We start from the raw sequence: 22,587 nt of genomic DNA, 5'->3' as shown, positions 1-22,587 counted from the left end.
GGAGGAGGGACCATTATGAAGGGGAGGAGGGACCATTATGAAGGTGTTACGAATCCCTTTTGGCCCGACAGTCTAGGGGGGATGGTAATGAGACTCGTAACATAACTCATGCAAATTATTATTGTGACAAAGGAAAAGTGTGAACGAAATAAGCACGACAACTGAAATCTACCGTCAAACTCTAGGTTTATTTATAAACACACGGTAATGGGGGGAGCAGGAAAAGGGGCTGAGCTGGACCCAAGGAAAGAAACAATAAGTATTCAAAAACACCCCTAAGCTAGACTAGCCTACTTTAACAACAGCTAACTAACTAACCAAAAATACAGTGGGTGGTCCGCCCAGTTCTAACTAGTGTATTTAACAAAGTTCACCTACGGGTAGTGTATGCCCATGGGCGACTTGTCTTGGTTTCCCCCTTTTCCACCAGCAATCAAACACAAACACCATAACCAAAAACAATACTCACAGGTGATGACAAAGTGCTATGAGGTGCTTAAACAAAAGAGAGGTTACGACACAAAGCGAGAGTGAAACACAGAGACCTACAGACATGGCATTTACAGAGAGATTGAGCTGAGCTGGGCTAGAACAAACAAATGGGGTTTTTAAACCATGGGGAAGGAACTGTGATAGGTCAGGAAATTGGAGGAGGTGTGTCTTCTGATTGATGATTGATTGGGGAGTGATGATTTTCACCTGTGAGGGGAGAAGGAGAGAAAAGAAACACACAGGATACACACACACACAGGATAACTGTATCCGTAACAAAGGGGAGGAGGGACCATTATGAAGGGGAGGAGGGACCATTATGAAGGGGAGGAGGGACCATTATGAAGGGGAGGAGGGACCATTATGAAGGGGAGGAGGGACCATTATGAAGGGGAGGAGGGACCATTATGAAGGGGAGGAGTCTGTCTGTCTGTCAGTAGCTTTCTCACCTCTGTGACAATCTGATAGACTGTCTGATGTGTTGATATATCTGTCCTAAAGAGGTGACCCAGCCAGAGCTGATAGACTGTCTATCTGATGTGTCCGAGAGCATCTGGTCATTGTGATGGTAGAACAGGGCTACTCATTTCTCCTACATGGAGATTATCTATTTTCTCTCTCTCTCACCTGTCCATCTCCTAATTTGAATTCCATGCTGTCACTGTCCACTCAAACTTAGCGTTGTCATCTATCACCCATCAGGTGCCCTTTGAGAGTTCCTCAATGAGCTTGACAACTTGAAATGCTAATTTCCAGATGGTGGCTCACTGCTCTTCGTACTTCCCACTGTCATGACCTGTGAGGATTACAATGGGTCAAATCAGCTTGGCAATGGTTGACAATAACCATACCTTCTCTCACCCACAGACGAGGAGAGGAGGGAACTGGTGTGGGGGTTTTGACACCTCACGCCCTGTTGGAAATTTAAGGTAGAAGAAGACTCTCTCCCTCCCTCTTAAAATCCACCAAGGAATGTTCTTTGTTCACAGACTTTTTCCTGCCAGAAACTCAAACAGTTTCTAAAGCGAATACTGGAACAATATTTCTAAACATAAGAACATGGGGAAATGTCAGAGACGAGCTATAGAAAACTAATATCATATTGTTTTTTATTTTGTGATGTCATTAAAAATGGTGTAAAGTACATACTGTAACTTGGAAAGTATATCCCCTTTATCTGTCAAGTTTATATGCAATATGAAAAATGATTAATGTATTTTTGTTAAGATAGAAATGTGATTTTAGGAGGTATAAGAGAATCTCCTAAAACAGAGAGCGTGTCAGACTGATGGAACCGTCCCCTTTCAGAAAAGAGTGCCCAAAGTAAACGGCCTGTTACTCAAGCCCAGAAGCTAGGATATGCATATAATTGGTAGATTTGGATAAAAGACACTCTAAAGTTTCTAAAACTGTTAAAATAATGTCTGTGAGTATAACAGAACTGATATGGCAGGCAAAAACCCGAGGGACAAACCATCCAGAAAAAAAATTCAGCCTACCAATGGCCTTCATGTTTAATATGAAGGGAAAACCTCCCAGATTGCAGTTCCTAGGGCTTCCACTAGATGTCAACAGTCTTTGGAAAGAGTTTCAGGCTTGTTTTTGGAAAAATTAGCTAGAATTTGTAGTTTTTCTAAGTGGCTCCCATTTTGGCTGTAGTGTTTTCATGCCGTGGATGAGAGGGCGTTCTTTGTTGTTTATCTCTGGTAAAGACAATAACGATTCTCTGTCTTTAATTTTGATCATTTATTTCCATATTAGGGTACCTGAGGTTTGATTATAAACGTAGTTTGACTTGTTTGGAGAAGTTTATTGGTAACGTTTGGGATTCATTTTGTCTGCATTTTGACGGGGAGAAGCTGGTGGATTATTGAATGAAGCACGCCAGCTAAACTGCTGCAATAACAGCCTCCACTCATCTGGGAAGGCTTTCCACTAGATGTTGGAACATTGCTTCCATTCAGCCACGCGTATTAGTGAAGTTGGGCACTGATGTTAGGCATTCCAATTCATCCCAAAGGTGTTCGATGGGATTGAGATCAGAGCTCTGTTCTTCCACACTTATCTTGACAAACCATTTCTGTATGGGACCTCGCTTTGTGCATGGGGGCATTGTCATACTGAAACAGGAAAGGGGATTCCCCAAACTGTTGCCACAAAGTTGGAAGCAGAATATCATTGTATGCTGTAGCGTTAAGATTTCCATTCACTGGAATTAAGGGGTCTAGCCCGAACGATGAAAAACAGCCCCAGACCATTATTCCTCTTCAACCAAACTTTACAGTTGGCACTATGCATCTGGGCACTTAGAGATCTCCTGGCATCCGCCAAACCCAGATTCGTGCGTCGGACTGCCAGATGGTGAAACATGATTAATCACTCCAGAGAACCAGTTTCCACTGCTCCGGAGTCCAATAGCAACAAACTTTACTCCACTCCAGCTAACACTTGACATTGCGAATGGTGATCTGAAGCGTGTGTGCGGCTGCTCGGCCATGGAAACCCATTTCATGAAGCTCCCAACGAACAGTTTTTGTGCTGATGCTTCCAGAGGCAATTTGGACCTCGGTAGTGAGTGTTACAACCAAGAACAGACACTACGCGCTTCAGTATTCGGTGAACCTGTTCTGTGAGCATGTGTGGTCTACCACTTCGTGGCTGAGCCGTTGTTGCTCCTAGACATTTTCACTTCACAATAACAGCATTTACAGTTGACCGGGGCAGCTCTAGCACGGCAGAAATTTGACAAACTGACTTGTTGGAAGGTGACATCCTATGACGGTGCCAGTTGCTACATAGTCGACAGTAGCTACATAGTCGACAGTAGCTACATAGTCGACAGTTGCTACATAGCTCAGCTGTATTTTACCTCCAGTACAGTTCAAGCTTGTCAGAACGTGATTGTGACAGGTTTCCCTATATTTTAACCTCTGTTTACCACTACTGTTTTTCTCAGGTTGTGATGGGCCCTTCAGGAAAAAGAAGGCGAAATGGTGGCCCTCTGGGATATATACAGTTCAGAGAAAAGCAGTGGGTTGAACTGAAATTCTTCTTTATTTAGAGCTTCCTTATTGTTCCCCTGTGTTTAAAAAGTTCTACATTTATTTTGAATTCATTTATCATGTTTGCCCTTTGAATTTTTTACATTTTTATTGTGATCAATTGTAATGAACGTATCTAACATGTCAGCATATTGCAGATCTCTGCTGTATAATTATGCAATTACAACATTGTAGATCACGTATGACCTCTCTGTCTGTTCTGTGTCTAAACAGGGACCTCCAGGGGAGAGAATTGTATGTTATTGTTATTTGACCTTTATTTAACAAGACAAGTCAGTTAAGAACTAATTCTTATTTATAATGATTTGATTAACTATGCTGTGATTTGTAATTATAGTTCATTGTTCTTCATCACCACAGTGGCTAGTGTTCAGCAGACCATGTATTGTGTTTGTGTAACTCCTCTAATGTATTTGGATCATTCTGAAACGGCTCTGACCTGTGACCCTGACTTTGATCTTTTCCTGATATTTTTCAGGGGAGTTGAGGGGAACATGGGCAGACCAGTGATGACTGGACCTAGAGTAAGAATGGATGATCTCTAGTGATCACTCTCTCTATTCCTCCTCCCCTCATCCATCCATCCATACCGTACACCCATCTGTTTCAGGGTATGCCAGGACACCCAGGAGCTGTGGGTGGGGGTGGTGTGGTGGGTGGGGTGGGGGGTAAAGTACTGAGGGATAAACAGAGCAACAACAATCAGCCCACCACAGAAGTTTGGTGTTCACAATGCTACCTCGTCATCTAGTGATAGTAGTTGATCGTAGTTTGCCTTTTGATTGACAGGGTCTTTCTGAGAATTAAGGTGAGAGAGGAGAGAAGGGAAGTTTTATCTTACACGTTCCTGTAACGTCCGACTTTCAGATGGCCAGTGCACTCTTGTTGACCCATTGATTGACAGACATGCTCTGTGTTTTAGGGAGAGCCTCAGTCCGTGGCAATGATCTTCCAGCTCGTCACACAGGCCTGTGAGCAACTGGTGCACAGTACGTATCATTATACATTCACAGCACAAGCATTCCCATGGTTATGTACACTGAACAGAAATATAAACGCGACATGCAACAATTTCTACGATTTGACTGTGTTACAGTTCATAAAAGAAAATCAGTCAATTTAAATATATTCATTAGGGTCCTATTTTATGGATTTGACATGAATGGACAGGTGCACAGCCATGTGTGGGCCTGGGAGGTATAGGAAAACACGCCCACCGACTGGGGAGCCAGGCCCAGCCAGTCAGAATTGGTTTTTCCGTACAAAAGAGCTTTATTACAGACAGTAAATATTCCTGCCAGGGCGGCAGGGTAGCCTAGTGGTTAGAGTGTTGGACTAGTAACCAGAAGGTTGCAAGTTCAAACCCCCAAGCTGACAAGGTACAAATCTGTTGTTCAGCCCCTGAATACAAAGCACCCTGAACATGCAGTTAACCCACTGTTCCTGGGCATTGAAAATAAGAATTTGTTATTGACTTGCCTTGTTAAATAAAAAAAATCAGCTGTCTGAGTAGCTGGTCTCAGGTGAATACGCAGGTGAATACGCAGGTGAATACGCCAGATGTGGAGGCCCTGGTCTGGTCTGGTGTGGTTACATGTGGTCTGCTGTTGTGAGGCCAGTTGGACGTACTGCCAAATTCTTTGAAATAACATTGGAGGCAGCTTATGATAGATAAATTAACATTTAATTCTCTGACAACAGCTCTGGTGGACATTCCTGCAGTCAGCATGCCAATTGCATGCTCCCTCAAAACCTTAGACAACTGTGTCATTGTGCTGTGTGACAAAACTGCACATTTTAGAGTGGCCTTTTATTGTCCCCAGCACAAGGTGCACCTGTGTAATGGTCATACTGTTTAATCGGCTTCTTGATATGCCACACCAGTCAGGTGGATGGATTCTCTTGGCAAAGGAGAAATTCTCAACAGGGAAGTAAACAGATTTGTGCACAAAATTTGAAAGAAACAAGATTTTTGTGCATATGGACAATTTCTGGGATTTTTTATTTCAGGTCATGAAACATAGGACCAACTTTACTTTACATGTTGCGTTTATTTTTTTCAGTGTACAATGACCATGATTGCGCACCAGCTTGTTCAGTCTGTGTGGAGCAGACACAGAGACCTCGTTGATAGAGAGAAGAGAGAACGTGCAAAATGGATTGAATTGAAAGCAGTTACTGTTGGGTGTATCTCTACCTGAAAATATAGGATCTTAGAGATTGATAGTTTGTATTCAGCAGTCATAAACGTATGCCTTATTTACCTTGAAGAACTACTAAAATAGTGATTTTGTCAGACAGCATAGGCAGCAGCTCTATAAAGATGAGATGATGACTTGGAATGAAAGTCATTGAATAAAACAAATATTTTATTAAAGTAAAGTAATGTGAATAAATTATGTTTAGCGATAAGTGATAAGCAGTAATGGGAAGTCACTACCATTATGGGACTTTTATTAATGTTTTTTTTCTGTGTTGTTACAACATTCAACCAACATAAAGCATAGTGCACATAATGTCAATTTTTTTGAAAATCGAAAACGTAATATTTTTTAATAATCGAACCAATGCCGAACTGACCTCAAAAAGCACTAATTGCTCAGCACTAATTAGCAGTGGTGGTGATACATTGTCAGTCCTGGTCAGACCACTTCTAGGCGATCAGAGTGTCTTTCATCAGTGGGTTCTTCTTTCCTCAAGGTGAAGAGGTGCCCCTGGGGGGGAAAAAACGCTTAGGGACCAATGTCCAGGGACACCAGGGGATCAAAGGATTTGCAGGTACCTTCAGCACCTGTCTTTCTATGGCTGCGTTTACACAGGAAGCCAATTCTGATCTTTTACCCAGTTATTCGCAAAATATCTAATCTGATTGGTCAATAGACAAATTAATCGCAAAATATCAGAATTGGTTTGCCTGTGTTAATCGCAGCCTAGAGGAAAACATTTAAATAAAAATATTCAAAAAGGTTAATTGCTGCTTACTGACCATTTATGATTGTGTTTGTGAAGGTCTCCTAGGTCGAGAGGATGGCCAGACGGGACCTCCAGGCATCGCAGGAGCTGTCGGACAGACGAGAGATCGGTCCCCAGCACCGGCTGTCATAGAGGTGCTCAACCACAAGCAGGTACAACAGCCATATTCAGTACCATGTGACAAGCTATGATCATAACATTTCCACATCCAATTGATTTTACTATTTAAAAATTGTGTTTGGTGAAAGGGGGGAAACCAAGATACCTGTACAACTGAATGCCTTCAACTCTAATTCCTTAATTATTAACATCCACATCTTCAGCACCTGGGGGACAGTGGGTTAACTGCCTTGCTCAGGGGCAGGAAGACAGATTTTTACCTTGTCAGCTCAGGGATTTGATCCAGCAAACTTTCAGTTACTGACCCAACACTCTAACCACTAGGCTACCTGGTGTCTCTTATCGGTTCATGCTTTCATCTGCATCTAATTTTACAGAGGACCCATATGTTTTATATATCAGCCTTGAGCACACTTGAAAGATGGATTTTCTTGTGACATTGGGGTCCATCTCCTATCATCTCCAATTTTAAGCACTTATGCCATTGAACCTGATGGAAAGACGGGCTGACGAAGCACCACAATAGAGCGTATTTGGTGCGTTGGAGCTAGTCGGTGACTCAGAGACACATGCTCCAACATAAAGGGGAAAAGGAAGTTGACCTGGTGCCTGCTCTTCACCTCTTCCTCTTCTCATGTAACACAAACATTTCAAGTGCTTTCTCTTACATAAAAAAAAGATGAAATGTACATTTGTACGTATTTGAATAAGTCAACCAAGTGTGTCAACAAAATTTCTAACATATTGTATAAGACAACATTTTAATGGAAGCTAGTGGATATTTTGTTAAAGTATTTGTAGTAGTTAACTGATGTTCCCAAATTCACCCTGAAAATGTTTGCATGTCTATTAATTATGATCCATGTTTTATGTTTTCATGCACTCTTTGTGTATGCATGCGCAGCATTTAACCATGAGACTGTCTTTTACATAAATAGTATTCATGTTTCTACAGTAGGATGACAATGAAGAGTAACACAACCATGCCTATAAAAGTGCACTGGTTCTAACTTTCCTAATCCCCAAACAGTGGGCAAGTTTTTACTTCAATGAGATGATGATTATATTATGTAGTTATTGCAAGACAGTACTATTAAATAGGATACTGTTACCGGGGAATAACATTGGCAGTTGTGTATGTATGATCAGTATTATCCAATATCTAAAATCAAGAGACGTATTCTTTGTTGCAAGATCGCCACCTAGTGGTAGCTATATTGCTAGGAACAAATTATTTTAAGAATTTGTTGCAGGGGTGGATATTTCTGAGAGCACACGCATCCGGATCAACATTCCAACATGGCAAGCCGAAAAGGTTCACATCAGAGCCGGGGAAATGGTGATAAATATTCGGTGTTGTTGCCAACTTACAATGAACGTGAGAATCTACCTCTTATTGTGTGGCTACTGGTGAAATACTTCGGTGAAAGGTTAGTAGTCGTTTCAAGTCATGAGCTACACTAGCTGTAGCCCAGAGTGAATGACAAGATCTGTAGCCCAGAATCGGAGATGAGCTGTCACTAAAAATCAGACTCGCGAGGTGACAGCCAATGGCTTACTTACAATCTGCTGCTGAGATTTTCAGCCGGTCATTTGTAATATAATTTTATGAAATACAACCTGTTTTTTTCCTTTATTTTCCTATACAATATGACTAAAAATACCTTAATGAGCTTATTACAAATGCCTTACCTCTTCATAACAAAAGGAATTATTTAAACATGAAACATTGTACGCCATAGACACAGACTGCAATCACATTTTACATGTTGTGCCTTTTTAAAAGAGTAACGTTAATTCTTGTAAGTTAATTAACTCAATTTGAACAGATCTTGCACGTTTGTAAGACATTTTGACTGAAGATATAACTGGAACAATGCTAGAGTTAATTGTAAAGTCCCTGTTTTAATCAGTTGGCAGATTAGCATTTTATTTGTGTGCTGAGTTGAAACATCTGTTTGCTTGTTATTTACAGTGGATATAACTAGGAGATCATTGTAATTGATGATGGAAGTCCGGATGGGACACTTGAAGTGGCAGAACAACTGCAGAAGATATACGGAGAGGACAAGATAGTAAGTGATTGGAAATATATATTAGTAGTTGTAATTTGACATTCACATACCTGCTGACAATACACATTCGTTCTGTTTTTTTTCCCCTCAGCTCCTTCGACCTAGAGCACAGAAACTAGGGTTAGGCAAGTGTCACATCCTCATTCATCAAAGTGAACACAGTGTTGCATCTGTATTTTAGCACAAAATCTCAGACACACACGTCTGATAATGTCATTTGATTCTTCATTCAGGTACTGCCTACATCATGGCATTAAACATGCTACTGGGAACTATGTTTTCATAATGGATGCAGACCTCTCCCATCATGTGAGTGGATCTTCTGTATATCTGGCGGGGACAATACAATAGCAGACGAACAGGGTGGGATAGTGGCTATGGACCCTGTACATTCAATATGTTTTAGTCCAATACTATATTTAGTTCATTTTACTATTCAGGAGGTAACTTGTGGTGTTATAAAACTTGCTTGGTTGAATAGGCCTATTTGTATACGAATGCTTCATAGATGGATGGTCTTTGAAATCCTTTGAATTCATCCATGCTAAAATACATCCGTTTTATCTTTTGTTTGCAGCCTAAATTTATTCCAGAATTCGTAGAGTAAGTAATCTATTTAAAATAATTGTGTATTTTTCTTAAATGCTCACATTCACTAATACGCTGCATCTCTACCACATGATTGTCAGTTGCCAAATAGCAGAATGTGTTTGTCTCCAAGGAAACAGAGAAGGCGGGTATGACCTGGTGTCAGGCACACGGTACAGAGGAGATGGTGGCATATACGGTTGGGACCTGCGCAGGAAGCTCATCAGGTAACTGCAGTGGCACACGCTCACTTCTGTTACATTAAGACTGTTGGCTGGCATTTTATTTCATTTGACCTTTATTTACTAGGCAAGTCAGTTAAGAACAAATTCTTATGTTCAATGGCGGCCTAGGAACAGCGGGTTAACTGCCAGGGGCAGAACGACAGATTTGTACCTTGTCAGCTTGGGGTTTTGAACTTGCAACCTTCCGGTTACTCGTCCAACGCTCTAACCACTAGGCTACCCTGTCGCCCCATTTCTCCTGCTTGTGCTAGCACCTAAATCAAGCACCTAAATCAAGCACCTTACTCTCATGAGAGTTTAATTAAGTATTCAATTTTTCTCATATCTTTCTGTCCTTCCCTTCCTATCTCTCTTCCAGTCGGGGAGCTAACTATGTCACACAGGTGCTGCTGGGACCTGGGGCATCAGACTTGACTGGCAGCTTCAGGTAAGTGGAAAAATGTAAATAAGTTTGAAGAACAGCAGGTACAGTTATCACACCTGCATACCGGTATATCAGCCTCTATCTGGGAACTATTGTCGGATGAAATCCTTGTAACTCCATTTATGTCAATAAATAAAATACAAATATTGAACATGTATTGAAAGCAGTTCTCTAAACAGGACCAATAAAATGAATTCAAAATAACTTCTGAAGTTTCGTAATTATATGTTTGCTAATGGGAAAATATGGCAGTTTTTTTTTTTCGTTTCTATTTCCTGAAAAGTGAATGTTTTGGAGATGAGAGGTTTTAATTCGTCAGCAACGTAGTGGGTGTTATCTCACGCTGTGTTTGTTCTAATGCATGATGACATCAGGCTCTACAAGGAGGAAGTACTGGAGAGTCTGGTGGAGCGGTGTGTGTCCAAAGGCTACGTCTTTCAGATGGAGATGATTGTCCGTGCGAGACAGGGGAACTACACTGTTGGAGAGGTGTGGCCTTTCAACCCTTTGTGTGTTTTGTGTCGTTGTACCATTTTGAACGCTTGTCATGTCAATAGGTTGTATGTAAGTTAAAACTAGTTGTTTTTTCCCTGTCTTCCAAACAGGTTCCGATTTCGTTTGTGGATCGTGTTTATGGGGAGTCAACTGGGAGGAAATGAAATAGTATCGTTCCTGAAAGGACTGCTTACTCTCTTTGCGACAACATGATTTATGATGATCACCCTCGGGGCGGCAGGGTAGCCTAGTGGTTAGAGCGTTGGACTAGTAACCACAAGGTTGCAAGTTCAAACCGCTGAGCTGACAAGGTACAAATCTGTCATTCTGACCCTGAACAGGCAGTTAACCCACTGTTCCTAGGCCATCATTGAAAATAAGAATTTGTTCTTAACTGACTTGCTTAGTTAAATAAAGGTAAAATAAAAAACAGCTTTGGACTCAGCAACACTGCTTATATGATGTTTTTTGTTGTTGTCATTAAGTCAGGGCGTTTAGTGCAGTAATTCGCCAACATCAAAATGGAAAATGACAGACTATGCCCTTTTTTATAAATCGTTGATTATTGACAAGAAAAGCACAGATGGTAATTCATTAGAATAATTAATCTCCCCTCCCTAGAGTCTAGATGTATCTCCAAACCCGTGGAGGCTGTTGAGGGGAGGACAGCGTACAATAATGGCTAGAACGTGTTTTGATGTATTTAATACCATTCCTCCTATTCCCCTCCAGAGATGACCACGAGCCCATCCTCCCTAGTTAAGGTGCCACCGACCTCCTGTGCTCTAAACAGACAGATTTGAAGCATAATTCCAGATGAATACAGTCACAAGATCCTTATGTATATTTATAGATTAACTTATTTTCACATTTTTCAAAGATTTGTATTCACCCTAAACTGAGAGACCTGTCATTGTTGTAAAAAAAAAAAAAAAAATCAATGGTAATAAATAATTTACCTTATTTCCTATTATTTTGAATTGGTTGCTGCATGGCTCTTTACTTAATTGGAATCTATGTAAACTGTCAAATGTGCATAGGCAGAAACAAACACAAACACATTGTTCGTGTGCTAATTGGCCGCATTGTTTAACCTGCACTGTGTTAATCTGGTTTCCTACACTAACAACAGTGAGTGTGACAGTATTTTCTTTCTCTACCCAGTGATCTGAAGTTCTCACAAAAGATGTAACATGCAAATCAAACACAATATAACAGGATGATTAGGCTCCTGCATGTTTCAACATTGAAAGGATGATATTAGTTTGGAATGTAATGCCCAGAACGTGGTGCAATGGGGAGAAGTGGCCTTCAATGGGCCTGGCCTTTGCTGCCTTGGAAGATATAATCCTTAAACATTAAAAAGATGAGACATTGAAGGAGACAATAACTAATCACCCATTAATTTAAATCCAGTATTCACATGATATGGTGCCTCCATCCCTCCACCACCCCAATCTCCCAGAGGCCCATGGTAAGATGGGCAGAGAACAATTTGCACTCAGGTTTGGGAAATACCCCAGACTCAGGAAAGTAGTCCCGGTGAGTTTAGTGTAATGGGAACGTATCATAGAACAGCGCCACCTACTGTTCTCATTGCACTCTGACGTTGGGCAAAGGCACTGAGTACTGAGGCACTGTATACATCCGACCCTCTGCAATGTAGGAAGCCAGATCTAGTCCTATAACGCATGCGTTTATGCCATGCAAAACTAGAGTGCGCCAGCTGTTGGTTAAATCTAGCAAATGCAGCTCGAGCTTGTTTACCCCAGTCCCTCAGGCATAGAAACTACCGACCCCTGACAGAAGTTGAAGAACGACCTAGGACAGCATCTGAGGCCTGTCTTCAAAGGTTAGAGCATATAAAGCTAATTGATTCAACACACGAATTGAGTTGTTTAAGGCTCGACTCATATGGATATCACAATGAGTTAAAAAAAAAAATGCTAATCAAACACCCTATGTCACTTCCGCCCTTTCAATTGCGCCATTTTGGATAGGGCAGTTTCCAGGCTGCTTGGGGTGTATTGTCTCTATAGGAAGAGACGGGAGTGCGTTATCAGTGAACAGTCACAGAGTTAACACATTCTTGGACGAGGGGTTCCTTGTAATATTTACTACAACGCCAGCCACACTATATGTCTCTACAATGGGCGTTCTGTGTGTTTTATCTAGCTAACTAAATTAGTTTCAATGGCACTCCATACCCGGTAACCGAGAAGGATAGTGTATGTCGGACAGTAGTGAGAGGAGTCGAGCTCCCTCTCTCGGTGTGGTGTGACCGCTTGGAGAGAAGACGGCAAGGCGGTTAACCCCGGCTGCGTATTTGGAGCAATAGGAGTGAACGTGCCTAACGCATCGTCTCCCTGTTTCTCTTGAAGTGATATAATTTACTACAAGAGAGCACCAGATTTGAGACCAGGTAAACACATCATACTCCGCTTTTCTGATAACCAAGCTAGTTAGGACACACAGCTAACTGGGTTTAGCCACGGTAACGTTATGATGATGCGTTGTTCGTTCATAGTTACGGTCGGGGAAGAAGAGAAATGTTATATATATATATATATATCTTAACATAACATGTGTTGATACTTGAGGATAACAAATGAAACAACGTGGAGTATAATGATATAATAGTTCAATGAAAGGTACAATCCATAAATAAAAAATACAATTATGATAGCGTATATCATAAGTTGTCGGTGAACATGACACCGCTTTTGGCTCGCTAAACTTGGGCACTGAGTGGCGCTCAGAATCAGCACCGACCGAAGAGCTTTTTCTAATAGTCGGTTAGCAGCTGCTAGTTCGCGGTGTTTCTACGTGCGCTTCCCTTTGTGGCGGCTCACTACTACACTAGCTACTGCTAGCAAGCTACTATCACCTATCGAGTCTAACGTGAGTGGAGAATAATACCAGATCAGTTGTTATTTTGGCGTAAAACCACGATGGAAAGATGCATGTCGTAATCGTGTTAGATCTATGTGTATCCTCTCTCGTTGGTCAACCAGATGTAGACATTAAACAATATAAGTCTTTGACTTCAATCAAAGCCATAACCACATCAATAGGAGGGGAGATGGAGATAGCTCGTGAATAACCTCCCCTACTCGCTTAGTTATTACTAGTCACATTGACCTATATTAGGTCCCTTCTCTTATCAAATGTAACCGTATTTTTCTAACATTATTTTTAAAAAAGTGAACCGGGATTTATAATCAAGTCTGGTAACGTTACCAGATTCATTCAGCAACTTGAGAGAGAGACTAGGTGACACGGGGTTATTATCCGCACATCGCAGGTTTGATTTTGACTGTCGTGATGTCGTATGAGAAAGTAGTGTCCCGCCTCCTTTATTCACGTCACGCAACTATCACAATTGCTATGTGATTTAATGTTCCAGCTTTTTTTTAATGTACGGTGTCAACATTGTCTTGGAGGTTAGTTGAATACTCTATTGATTCAACCCTCTGTTCACATGGTCCCTGTGTGAGGGCAATCAGGATGAAGACTGGTGGTGAACTCGATTGAACCTTTTGGTCATTTATGCTAGGTGTTCTACTTCAATGCCAACTCTCTTTATGTGGTGTTTATGGTCATAGATGACCCTTTGCTGACAGGATATGACTGATACAATCAACTTTTTTTTTTTTTTTTTGTGAGCAATGTGAGTTTGGAGGATCAGAGGTGACCAGAGCAAATGGCATCATTGATTCTTCGGACAGACAGAGCTCCGTTGTATATTTGATAGGACATAAGGTTTATGAGTAAAATATAGACTACTACTATCTTCCTCTCGTCAGCTGTTGAGTGGCTATTCTCTGCCGGCTACCCACCCAGCCCCCACTCCCCTGTAGACACATTGTAGATGTTGGGTTTTGCTGCTGACTCAATAGGAGGCGCCATTCCGTGATCGCAGAAAAGGGGGTAGGCAGAGCAATGGAGGCCTTACATAATGGAGGCAGAGCTGTCCTCTAGCGCCATCTACAAGCCATGGGAGAAAGCATCGGCAGGAGTAAGCCCAGCCAGCAATGTAGTCGGGCAGCCAGACAACATTCAGCTCAGCAAGGTAGTCAGGCAGCCAGACAACATTCAGCCAGCAAGGTAGTCAGGCAGCCAGACAACATTCAGCCAGCAAGGTAGTCAGGCAGCCAGACAACATTCAGCCAGCAAGGTAGTCAGGCAGCCAGACAACATTCAGCCAGCAAGGTAGTCGGGCAGCCAGACAACATTCAGCCAGCAAGGTAGTCAGGCAGCCAGACAACATTCAGCCAGCAAGGTAGTCGGGCAGCCAGACAACATTCAGCCAGCAAGGTAGTCAGGCAGCCAGACAACATTCAGCCAGCAAGGTAGTCAGGCAGCCAGACAACATTCAGCCAGCAAGGTAGTCGGGCAGCCAGACAACATTCAGCCAGCAAGGTAGTCAGGCAGCCAGACAACATTCAGCCAGCAAGGTAGTCAGGCAGCCAGACAACATTCAGCCAGCAAGGTAGTCGGGCAGCCAGACAACATTCAGCTCAGCAGCAATGTTCCATCTTCTGGAACACACAACAAGAGCAATGGCATCAGTGGGTGGGTGGATGGATGAAGAGTGTTTGGCCTTGTACTGCTTGTTGCTAAAGCATCTTGTCCTGACCTTTGACCTGAATAGAGAATCAATTCTATAGTATTACCATTGTGCATCATTGGCTTGAATATAGCAAACCAAACAGCCCAGACAGACAGACGTATGAAGGTGGTAGTGGTAAGGTCATAAAGGATAGACTTGAGTGATGCTGCTGAGGTAAACCACTGATGGATTTATGATGAAAGGTGACTGGCAGGCAGCAGGTATTCTTGTGGCATTGTTTCATAGGGGCAGTAGAGTAAAAATCACTGAAGTGGATATTAGCTCCTGTGTTATTTGGGAAGTGTGTTTCCATCACCCAGGGTTTTTGTTTTGGGTCTACTGAAGGCTGCTCTCTACAACAATGATCAGTTCATATGTTGACCTGGGGTGTATTCACTAGGAACTAAATGGAAGCAAACAGAATGAAACGGGGGCGGGACCTACCTGAATTTGTTTTCATTGCGAAACGTTTTCCGTTTGGAGTAAATGTTTTCCGTTGCAAAACGTTTAGCAACTGTTTATTACGGTCCTCGTCTAATGAATACGCCCCTGATCTCACCTATTGCTCTCCCCTGTCCACCTACCTGTGTCCCTCCCTTTTCCAGGTGGGCAGAATGTTCCAGCTCCCGGTCAACAACCTGGGCAGCTTACGGAAAGCCAGGAGAAATGTCAAGCGGGTTCTGGGAGACATTGGCCTGGAGTTTTGTAAAGACCACATTGAGGTGAGCAGCACATAGTTTGCTCTGTTCCGTCATCCATGTGTGAGCATGCCCCTTGATACACATTATCACACTGAAGAGATAATAGCTCATTCATTAATAACACATTTAATTAATCAGTCTAGAAATATTTCAGCCATCAACTTAGGAAGCCTCAAATTTCTCCCGTCTGTTTGACGTTATAATAAATGAGCCCAGTCCGCAACTACGATAGGTCGTCGACTCCTAGCAAATCATCTCTATCAGACTTGACGTTTTGTATTGACTCTATATGAATTGTGATTAATCGTGTATTTCTCTCCCCTTTAGGACTATAAAGACTATGTCCCTGATAATAACGAGTTCTACATCAAGCACACCACCTGGGATGATGTATGTGTGTGGGATCCTTCACTGACCAAATCCCAGGTGAGTGGCTCACGGCCTGCCTGGAGGGGTACACTGGAACACCTTGTATTTTAGCGTTGTTGCTCTTTTGTCTCTTAAAAGCTTTTAACTGGGTTGTTGTCTGTTTATTTTCAATAAATAACGTTGTATTTACATGGAGTAAATGTCATCACACGACTGACCACTCTCTTATCTCCCCTCCCCCCATCTCCCAGGACTACAGATCAAAGCCTTTCTGCTGTTCCGGCTGCCCTTTTTCCTCCAAATTTTTCTCAGCGTACAAGAGTCACTTCCGCAATGTCCACAGTGAGGACTTCGAGAGCCGCATCCTGCTTAACTGCCCCTACTGCACCTACAATGGGAACAAGAAGACTCTGGAGACGCACATCAAGCTGTTCCACATGCCCAACAACGTGGTTCGCCAGGGCCCCGGGGGCATGCAGGGGGCATTGGGTGGGCTGAAGGACGGCATGCAACTAGGCAAGAGGCCTGGAGAGAGTATCGAGCAGGCGGTGTACTACTGCAAGAAGTGCACCTACAGGGACCCGCTTTACAACGTGGTGCGCAAACACATCTACCGAGAACACTTTCAGCATGTGGCCAAGCCCTACCTGGTTAAGCTTGAGGAAAAGGCCACGCCCAACGGTGCTGCAGCAGGTACCACCACGGGCACAGGGAACACAGACCGCAGCGGTAATGCTAACGCCAACAGCAACACCATCCACTGCAAGCGTTGCCTCTTTTTGCCACGCACCTATGAGGCACTGGTGCAGCATGTTATTGAGGACCACGAGCGAATCGGTTACCAGGTGACCGCCATGATTGGTCACACAAACGTGGTGGTACCTCGCGCCAAACCTGTCATCGTGGTATCCCCAAAGACGGGGGATAAGACTGTCATCGGGGTAGGACCTAAAGGTCAGCTAGTGACCACTACGGTGGGGGGGGTCCGCTCCGTTTCTACCCAGAACCTCAGCAGGATTGTCATCCCAAAGTCAGGCCTGAGCTCAACGGGACTCCTGTCTGGGGTTCACCTGAAGCAGGGGGCGTTTGGGTTAAAAAGTGGGACTACCCAATCCTTCTCTATAGGCGGGCAGCAGGTGAGAATCACTTTGCCTGGCAACGCAAAGGTATCTGTGCCCCAGCATTCTCAAGCAGCCAAACAGAACCTCACTGGTGGTTTGCGGAGCCCCATAGTGGTGAGTTCCTCCTCGTCTACGCTCAACTCCCGGGTCCAGGCTGCTGCCGCCACGGTGGCCTCAGTCACGGCCAAGGGGAAGGGGAGTAGCTCTGTCCTGGGCACGTCGTACACACAGAAGTGGAAAATCTGCACCATCTGCAACGAGCTCTTCCCTGAGAATGTGTACAGCTCGCACTTTGAGAAGGAGCACAAGGCGGAAAAAGTACCTGCCGTGGCCAACTACATCATGAAGATCCACAACTTCACCAGCAAGTGTCTGTACTGCAACCGCTACCTGCCCAGCGACACACTCCTCAACCACATGCTGATCCACGGCCTGTCGTGCCCGCACTGCCGCGCCACCTTCAACGACGTGGAGAAGATGGTTTCGCACATGCGACAGTCTCACCCGGACGAGACGGTGGGGCCGCGCACCGATTCCCCTCTGACTTTCGACCTCACTCTTCAGCAGGGAAACCCCAAGAACGTCCAGCTGATTGTCACCACCTACAACATGAGAGACGCACCGCAGGAGTCCATGGCCCTCCATGCCCAGAGTGCCTCGTCGTCCACACAGACGGGCAAGAGGACCGTGCCCAGCCAACCCCCAAAGATGCCCTCTGATTCAGAAGATGGCTCGCCTGCCAAGAGTGCACCTCAGGCGGCCGTACCGTACAAGAAAGACGTGGGCAAGACTCTGTGCCCGCTGTGCTTCTCCATCCTCAAGGGCCCCATCTCTGATGCACTGGCACACCATCTGAGAGAGAGGCATCAGGTTATCCAAACCGTGCACCCGGTGGAGAAAAAACTCACCTACAAATGTATCCACTGCTTGGGTGTGTACACAAGCAACATGACAGCCTCCACCATCACACTGCACCTCGTCCACTGCCGTGGTGTGGGAAAGACCCAGAACGGGCAGGACAGCAGGCCTGCGCCCTCCCCCAGGGTCTCCCAGGCCCAGGGTATTAGCCTCAAACGTGCCGGCTTCGAAAACTGTGACCCAAACGACCCAAAGCGGCTTAAGCTTCCGCCTGGAGAGCCAGAGAGCCCTGCAGCTTTTGTAGAGAATCCAGATGACCCTGTCAACCTGATCCTTGACCCCAAAGGTCACGAGGATGAGTCGTACGAGGCGCGGAAAGCCTTCCTTTCGCAGTACTTCAACCGCGAGCCCTACCCAACGCGTAGGGAGGTGGAAAAACTAGCCTCAAGTCTGTGGTTGTGGAAGTCTGATATCTCCAGCCACTTCACCAACCGCAGGAGGAAATGCACGCGGGACTGTGAGACCCAGAAGGCTGAGGTGTTGCTGGGCTTCAACATGCAGGACATCAGCCAGCTCAGCCACGAACTGACCTTCGACTCTGAGTGCTTGTTTGAGGGCAAAGGAGACCGTGGAGAGACAGTGGAGAGGCGGACGTCCAGGATGTGCATCGGACGGTCTGAGCAGGCCATTCAGCGCATGGAGGAGAGGGCTGTGGCTAACGGTGGTGCTACTCTCCAGCTGGGTATTTCAACAGGGTCTGGCAGTGAGGCCAGGGTCACAACCCAGCCCAACTGTGGGGCCAAGAGCGACCAAAACAAGACAATCGGAAGCACCTTAAAACAGAGGGGGCCTAAGTATCTTTCAGAACCCATAGCTATTGACTCAGATAGCGATGAGGACGAAATAGATGATGATGGTGAGAAGGAGGAGGATGAGAAGGATGAAACGGGAGCAGTAGAAGTGAATTCCATGGGTAATGACAGGACGGCTGCTGGGAGAGAGGGAGAGGTGGTAGGGACAGGGGCCCACTCCAGCCCAGACCTAGAGGACATGGAGGTGGAGGAAGAAGAGGGTCATGTAGAGAATGGATATGGCTCAACGCTGCTGGAAAGGCAGTCTAAAGGGAAGGAAGCTGTTGCCAAACTGGGCCAATCGGGAGGTGGAAAAACTAGGGCCCAACTCGGCAAGCATCAGGTCTGACCAATTGACACAAACAAATGACACGACGCGCACAGAGACGTTACATTTGATCCAACAGCTCTGCCTCAACAGAACTTTAGAGCTAGAAATGGTCAATGGTGTCATGAAGGAGACGAGGTGAGAAGGAGAGCCTCTTTCCTTTTCACTTCCACAAGCCATCCAATGATGTTTAAACAAGTCATGTCAAAAGGCCAATTAAAGCTGCTCTGCAGTCCTAAAGTAGCTGTGAGTGATGTAAGATTTGTGAACATTTTATATCTTACCTCCAGGGGGTAAGAGAACCCTGAAATGATTTGCCTTCTATTTACTTTCCGAGAAAATTCAGATTAGTACTTGTTTCACTGTGGCAAATAACTTGAGTTATTACGATTTACTAGCTTTTAAGAGAAACTAGAGAATCCCCCCCTTTTTTTTTCATTGCAGGTATGCAGGAATAGCTAGTGTATATTTGTACAGTCTTTTAGATCTGTTTGGAGAGAAGTTGCTATATTTTCTTTTCTTTCTGTGTACAAGCTAGCTGTGTATGTTCTACATTGGTTTGCTAGATGTTGCTTTGGTGACTGGTATTTTCTCTGTTTTGTTATTTTTATTTTTTTAACAAAACCATAGCGTTTTTGCTAAATAATATATCTATATATATATATAAATGCAAATTTTAAATGAACATAATTGATTGCTTTTTTTTTTTCGCTGTTTGTTTACTATGATTGATTATACTTTTTTATTTGCAGTAATATCTTTGGTTCTATTGAAAGAGTTCCTCATATCCTTCTCCCCGTTAGTGAACGGGCCTTTTCGACTGATCTCTGAAGCCCTGTGCTTTGTAGTCTAGACTGTACTTTCTTCTCTTCACTCACCTGTTCCTTATTTTACCACCGAGAATAGACGTTTGCTGTCGCCTTTGAAACAGAGAGCATTCGCTATTAATATGACGTTTATGTGTGTGTGTTTTAATTTGTGATCTTCAATTTTATTTGTTTTTGTTTTTAACTTGAGCATCTATGAACAATAAAGTGTTGCATTGTGCTTCTCCTAGTCGAACCTATTTTCCTGTGTCTTATGCTCTGTGACACACCCCTTTTTTTTAAATGGAGACTAGATATGATTTGTCCTAAGAAGTAGCACTTCAAGTTAGGTTTTCCCAAATGTAACCCATGAGCTAGCTGTAAACGGTCACTGGTGGTACAAATCCTATTGTGTCCGGTATTATTACAGTTAATTTTGACAGTAAATTACACAATGTTAAATACTGTTTTCGGTGTGTAAAACAAGGGGTTCATGAGTTTAGTCCCTGTGAGCTATGCTATTCTGTGAGACTGGAGCATGAGGTGTCTGGGACTTAGTGGATCCACTACAGGTTGAGATGGTTGATGAGAAATCAACAGTAGATTCCATTAACTCTTTGTTAGTGGATTGTATTAACCCTTTGTTGAGGCTAATTTGCTCAAGTGTGTATCAATCTGGTGCCAAACCCCCAAAATTATGACAGTTCCATATTGGCTCCGCTTATTTTATAGTGATGATTTTATATACGAGTTATTCATTATGCTACAAATGTGTGTTTTGTGCTTATATTTCATACCATAGATAGTCTCTCGCCTCCTGGTAAGAATGATATAAGATGGAGGGAAATTGCCCCTCTGCAAGAGCGCATCCTCCCCCTTGCTGGCTTGCTCAGTGTTGCTATGCTGGTATGAGGGGAGGGAGGGAGTGGCAGGGGGAGGCTGAAAGAGAGGCCTAGCAGACTGGGAGATGTGAAGGCCTCATCTGCAGTGTTGTGAGCAGCAGGAGTGCTAAGCAGACTGAGGGGGAAGGGAGACTGGGGGGAGGTGAGGGAGGGAGACTGGGGGGGAAGGTGAGGGAGGGGGAAAGGGACAGAAGGGGAGGCAGGCAGGTGAGAAGGGAATGTAATGGGAGAAAGGAAGACTGGCAGAGGAAAGAGAGGGTGGGGGAGACAGGGGAAGGCAGACAGAGGGGGATGGGAGAACAAGAGAGGAAAGGGAGGGTGAGGGGGAAGGGAGACCGAGGGAGGGAGGCAAGGAGGGAATAGAATGGGAGAAAGGAAGACGGGGAGAGGAGGGAAAGAGAGGGTGTGGGGGAGATGGGAGACTGGGAGAGAAAGGGGGAGGGGGGGGGAGAAAGGGGGAGGGGGGGGCAGAGAAGGCGAGGAGGGAATGGAATGGGAGAAAGGAAGATGGAAAGAGAGGGTGGGGGAGACGGGGGAAGAGAGACCAAGAGGGGGATGGGAGAACGAGAGAGAAAGGGGAGGGAGATGGAGAACGAAAGAGAAAAGGGAGGGAGGAGAAGGAGAGGGAGGGAGGGAGGGGAGATGAGGGGGAGGAGGGAAGGGAGTGAAGTAAGAAAGGGAGAAGAGGGGGAGGGGAATGGAGTGAGGCAGTGAGGAATTGAAGCTCCTACTGGTGCCCCCTGGAGTTAGAGTGTCTCTGTACTGTCTTTCGTGTTAAACACAACACACTGTAAGTATGGCGTCAACAAGAGCACCAAAGGTTCGGAACAGTCAGCACAGTATTTGGGGATGAGTTTTTACCTGTCTGTGTTACATCTATTTCGGCAAGGGTGATTTCATATCAATGGTTCAATGGTGTCATCGTGGCGTGGCTGTTGTCCAATTTGTTGACCAAACTGTGATCTTGTTAAGAAAATATAAAACTCCAGGGACATAGGCATTGACTGGAGCACATCATCTTCAGCAGGAGCTTTAGACCTATGAAATAGCCAACTGTGAAGCGCTTTAATGGAAATAATACACCAATGAGTATTAAAGGGAACAATACCATCTGTCGTCAATGTGTCACAGTATTTGAAGACACCAGATAAACCATAAATATTCCAGGATTATTCATATTAGTTGATGTGGACATCCCAATCAGATTGAGCAAAAAATAAATCATCTAAATCATGTTTTAATGCTCTCTAATTGTCAGTGTTACAAAACGGGACATTATTTGTATTTTTATCTAAACATGCAAACACCATCAGGTATAATTCTGAGCAAGCAGTGCACTGAAATAACATTCAGATGAACTGGAATGACTTTCACTTTCATGAGATGGGTGGTCCAAAAATAACTAACTGAAGGTGACACTTCTAAGAAGCCACCAGAGTGACTGCATTGAGGCATATGTCACTGGGCTTCAATGGCTATGTGCACTGACACTGCCTACTTAATTTGTTCAATTAGCAAACAAGTGTCAATACACCTATATTTTAGCTTTAATTAGCTTCAAAAAT

General features: G+C 44.0%; 1 protein-coding gene and 1 pseudogene across 2 annotated transcripts; both read left to right on the top strand.

Annotated features, from left to right (window-relative positions):
• The first annotated feature begins 4,048 nt into the window (after positions 1-4,048).
• LOC135527643 (dolichol-phosphate mannosyltransferase subunit 1-like) lies at positions 4,049-11,517 on the top strand (annotated as a pseudogene).
• Positions 11,518-12,231: 714 nt separating this feature from the next.
• LOC135527781 (activity-dependent neuroprotector homeobox protein-like) lies at positions 12,232-20,361 on the top strand. 2 transcript variants are annotated; one of them, XM_064956340.1, is made up of 4 exons: positions 12,232-12,326; positions 15,692-15,808; positions 16,115-16,213; positions 16,408-20,361. In XM_064956340.1, exons 2-4 carry the CDS (start codon positions 15,701-15,703, stop codon positions 19,333-19,335), a joined length of 3,135 nt encoding a protein of 1,044 aa, XP_064812412.1. In that variant the 5' UTR covers positions 12,232-12,326; positions 15,692-15,700; the 3' UTR covers positions 19,336-20,361. The 2 variants fall into 2 exon arrangements, with proteins under 2 accessions (XP_064812412.1, XP_064812411.1); XM_064956339.1 differs by lacking the exon at positions 12,232-12,326 and adding an exon at positions 12,482-12,896.
• Positions 20,362-22,587: the final 2,226 nt, after the last annotated feature.

Source organism: Oncorhynchus masou, chromosome 33 (genome assembly GCF_036934945.1).
Source record: "Oncorhynchus masou masou isolate Uvic2021 chromosome 33, UVic_Omas_1.1, whole genome shotgun sequence".
Taxonomy (NCBI): Eukaryota; Metazoa; Chordata; class Actinopteri; order Salmoniformes; family Salmonidae; genus Oncorhynchus; species Oncorhynchus masou.
This window is presented reverse-complemented; position numbering and strand designations above follow the sequence as displayed.

Bases quoted from the DNA above. Each gene is read 5' to 3' on its own strand.
- LOC135527781 (XM_064956340.1), top strand. From the start codon at position 15,701: ATGTTCCAGCTCCCGGTCAACAACCTGGGCAGCTTACGGAAAGCCAGG. The intron at 15,809-16,114 runs GTGAGCAGCACA...TCTCCCCTTTAG, and splicing joins TTTGTAAAGACCACATTGAG to GACTATAAAGACTATGTCCC. The intron at 16,214-16,407 runs GTGAGTGGCTCA...CCCATCTCCCAG, and splicing joins CTTCACTGACCAAATCCCAG to GACTACAGATCAAAGCCTTT.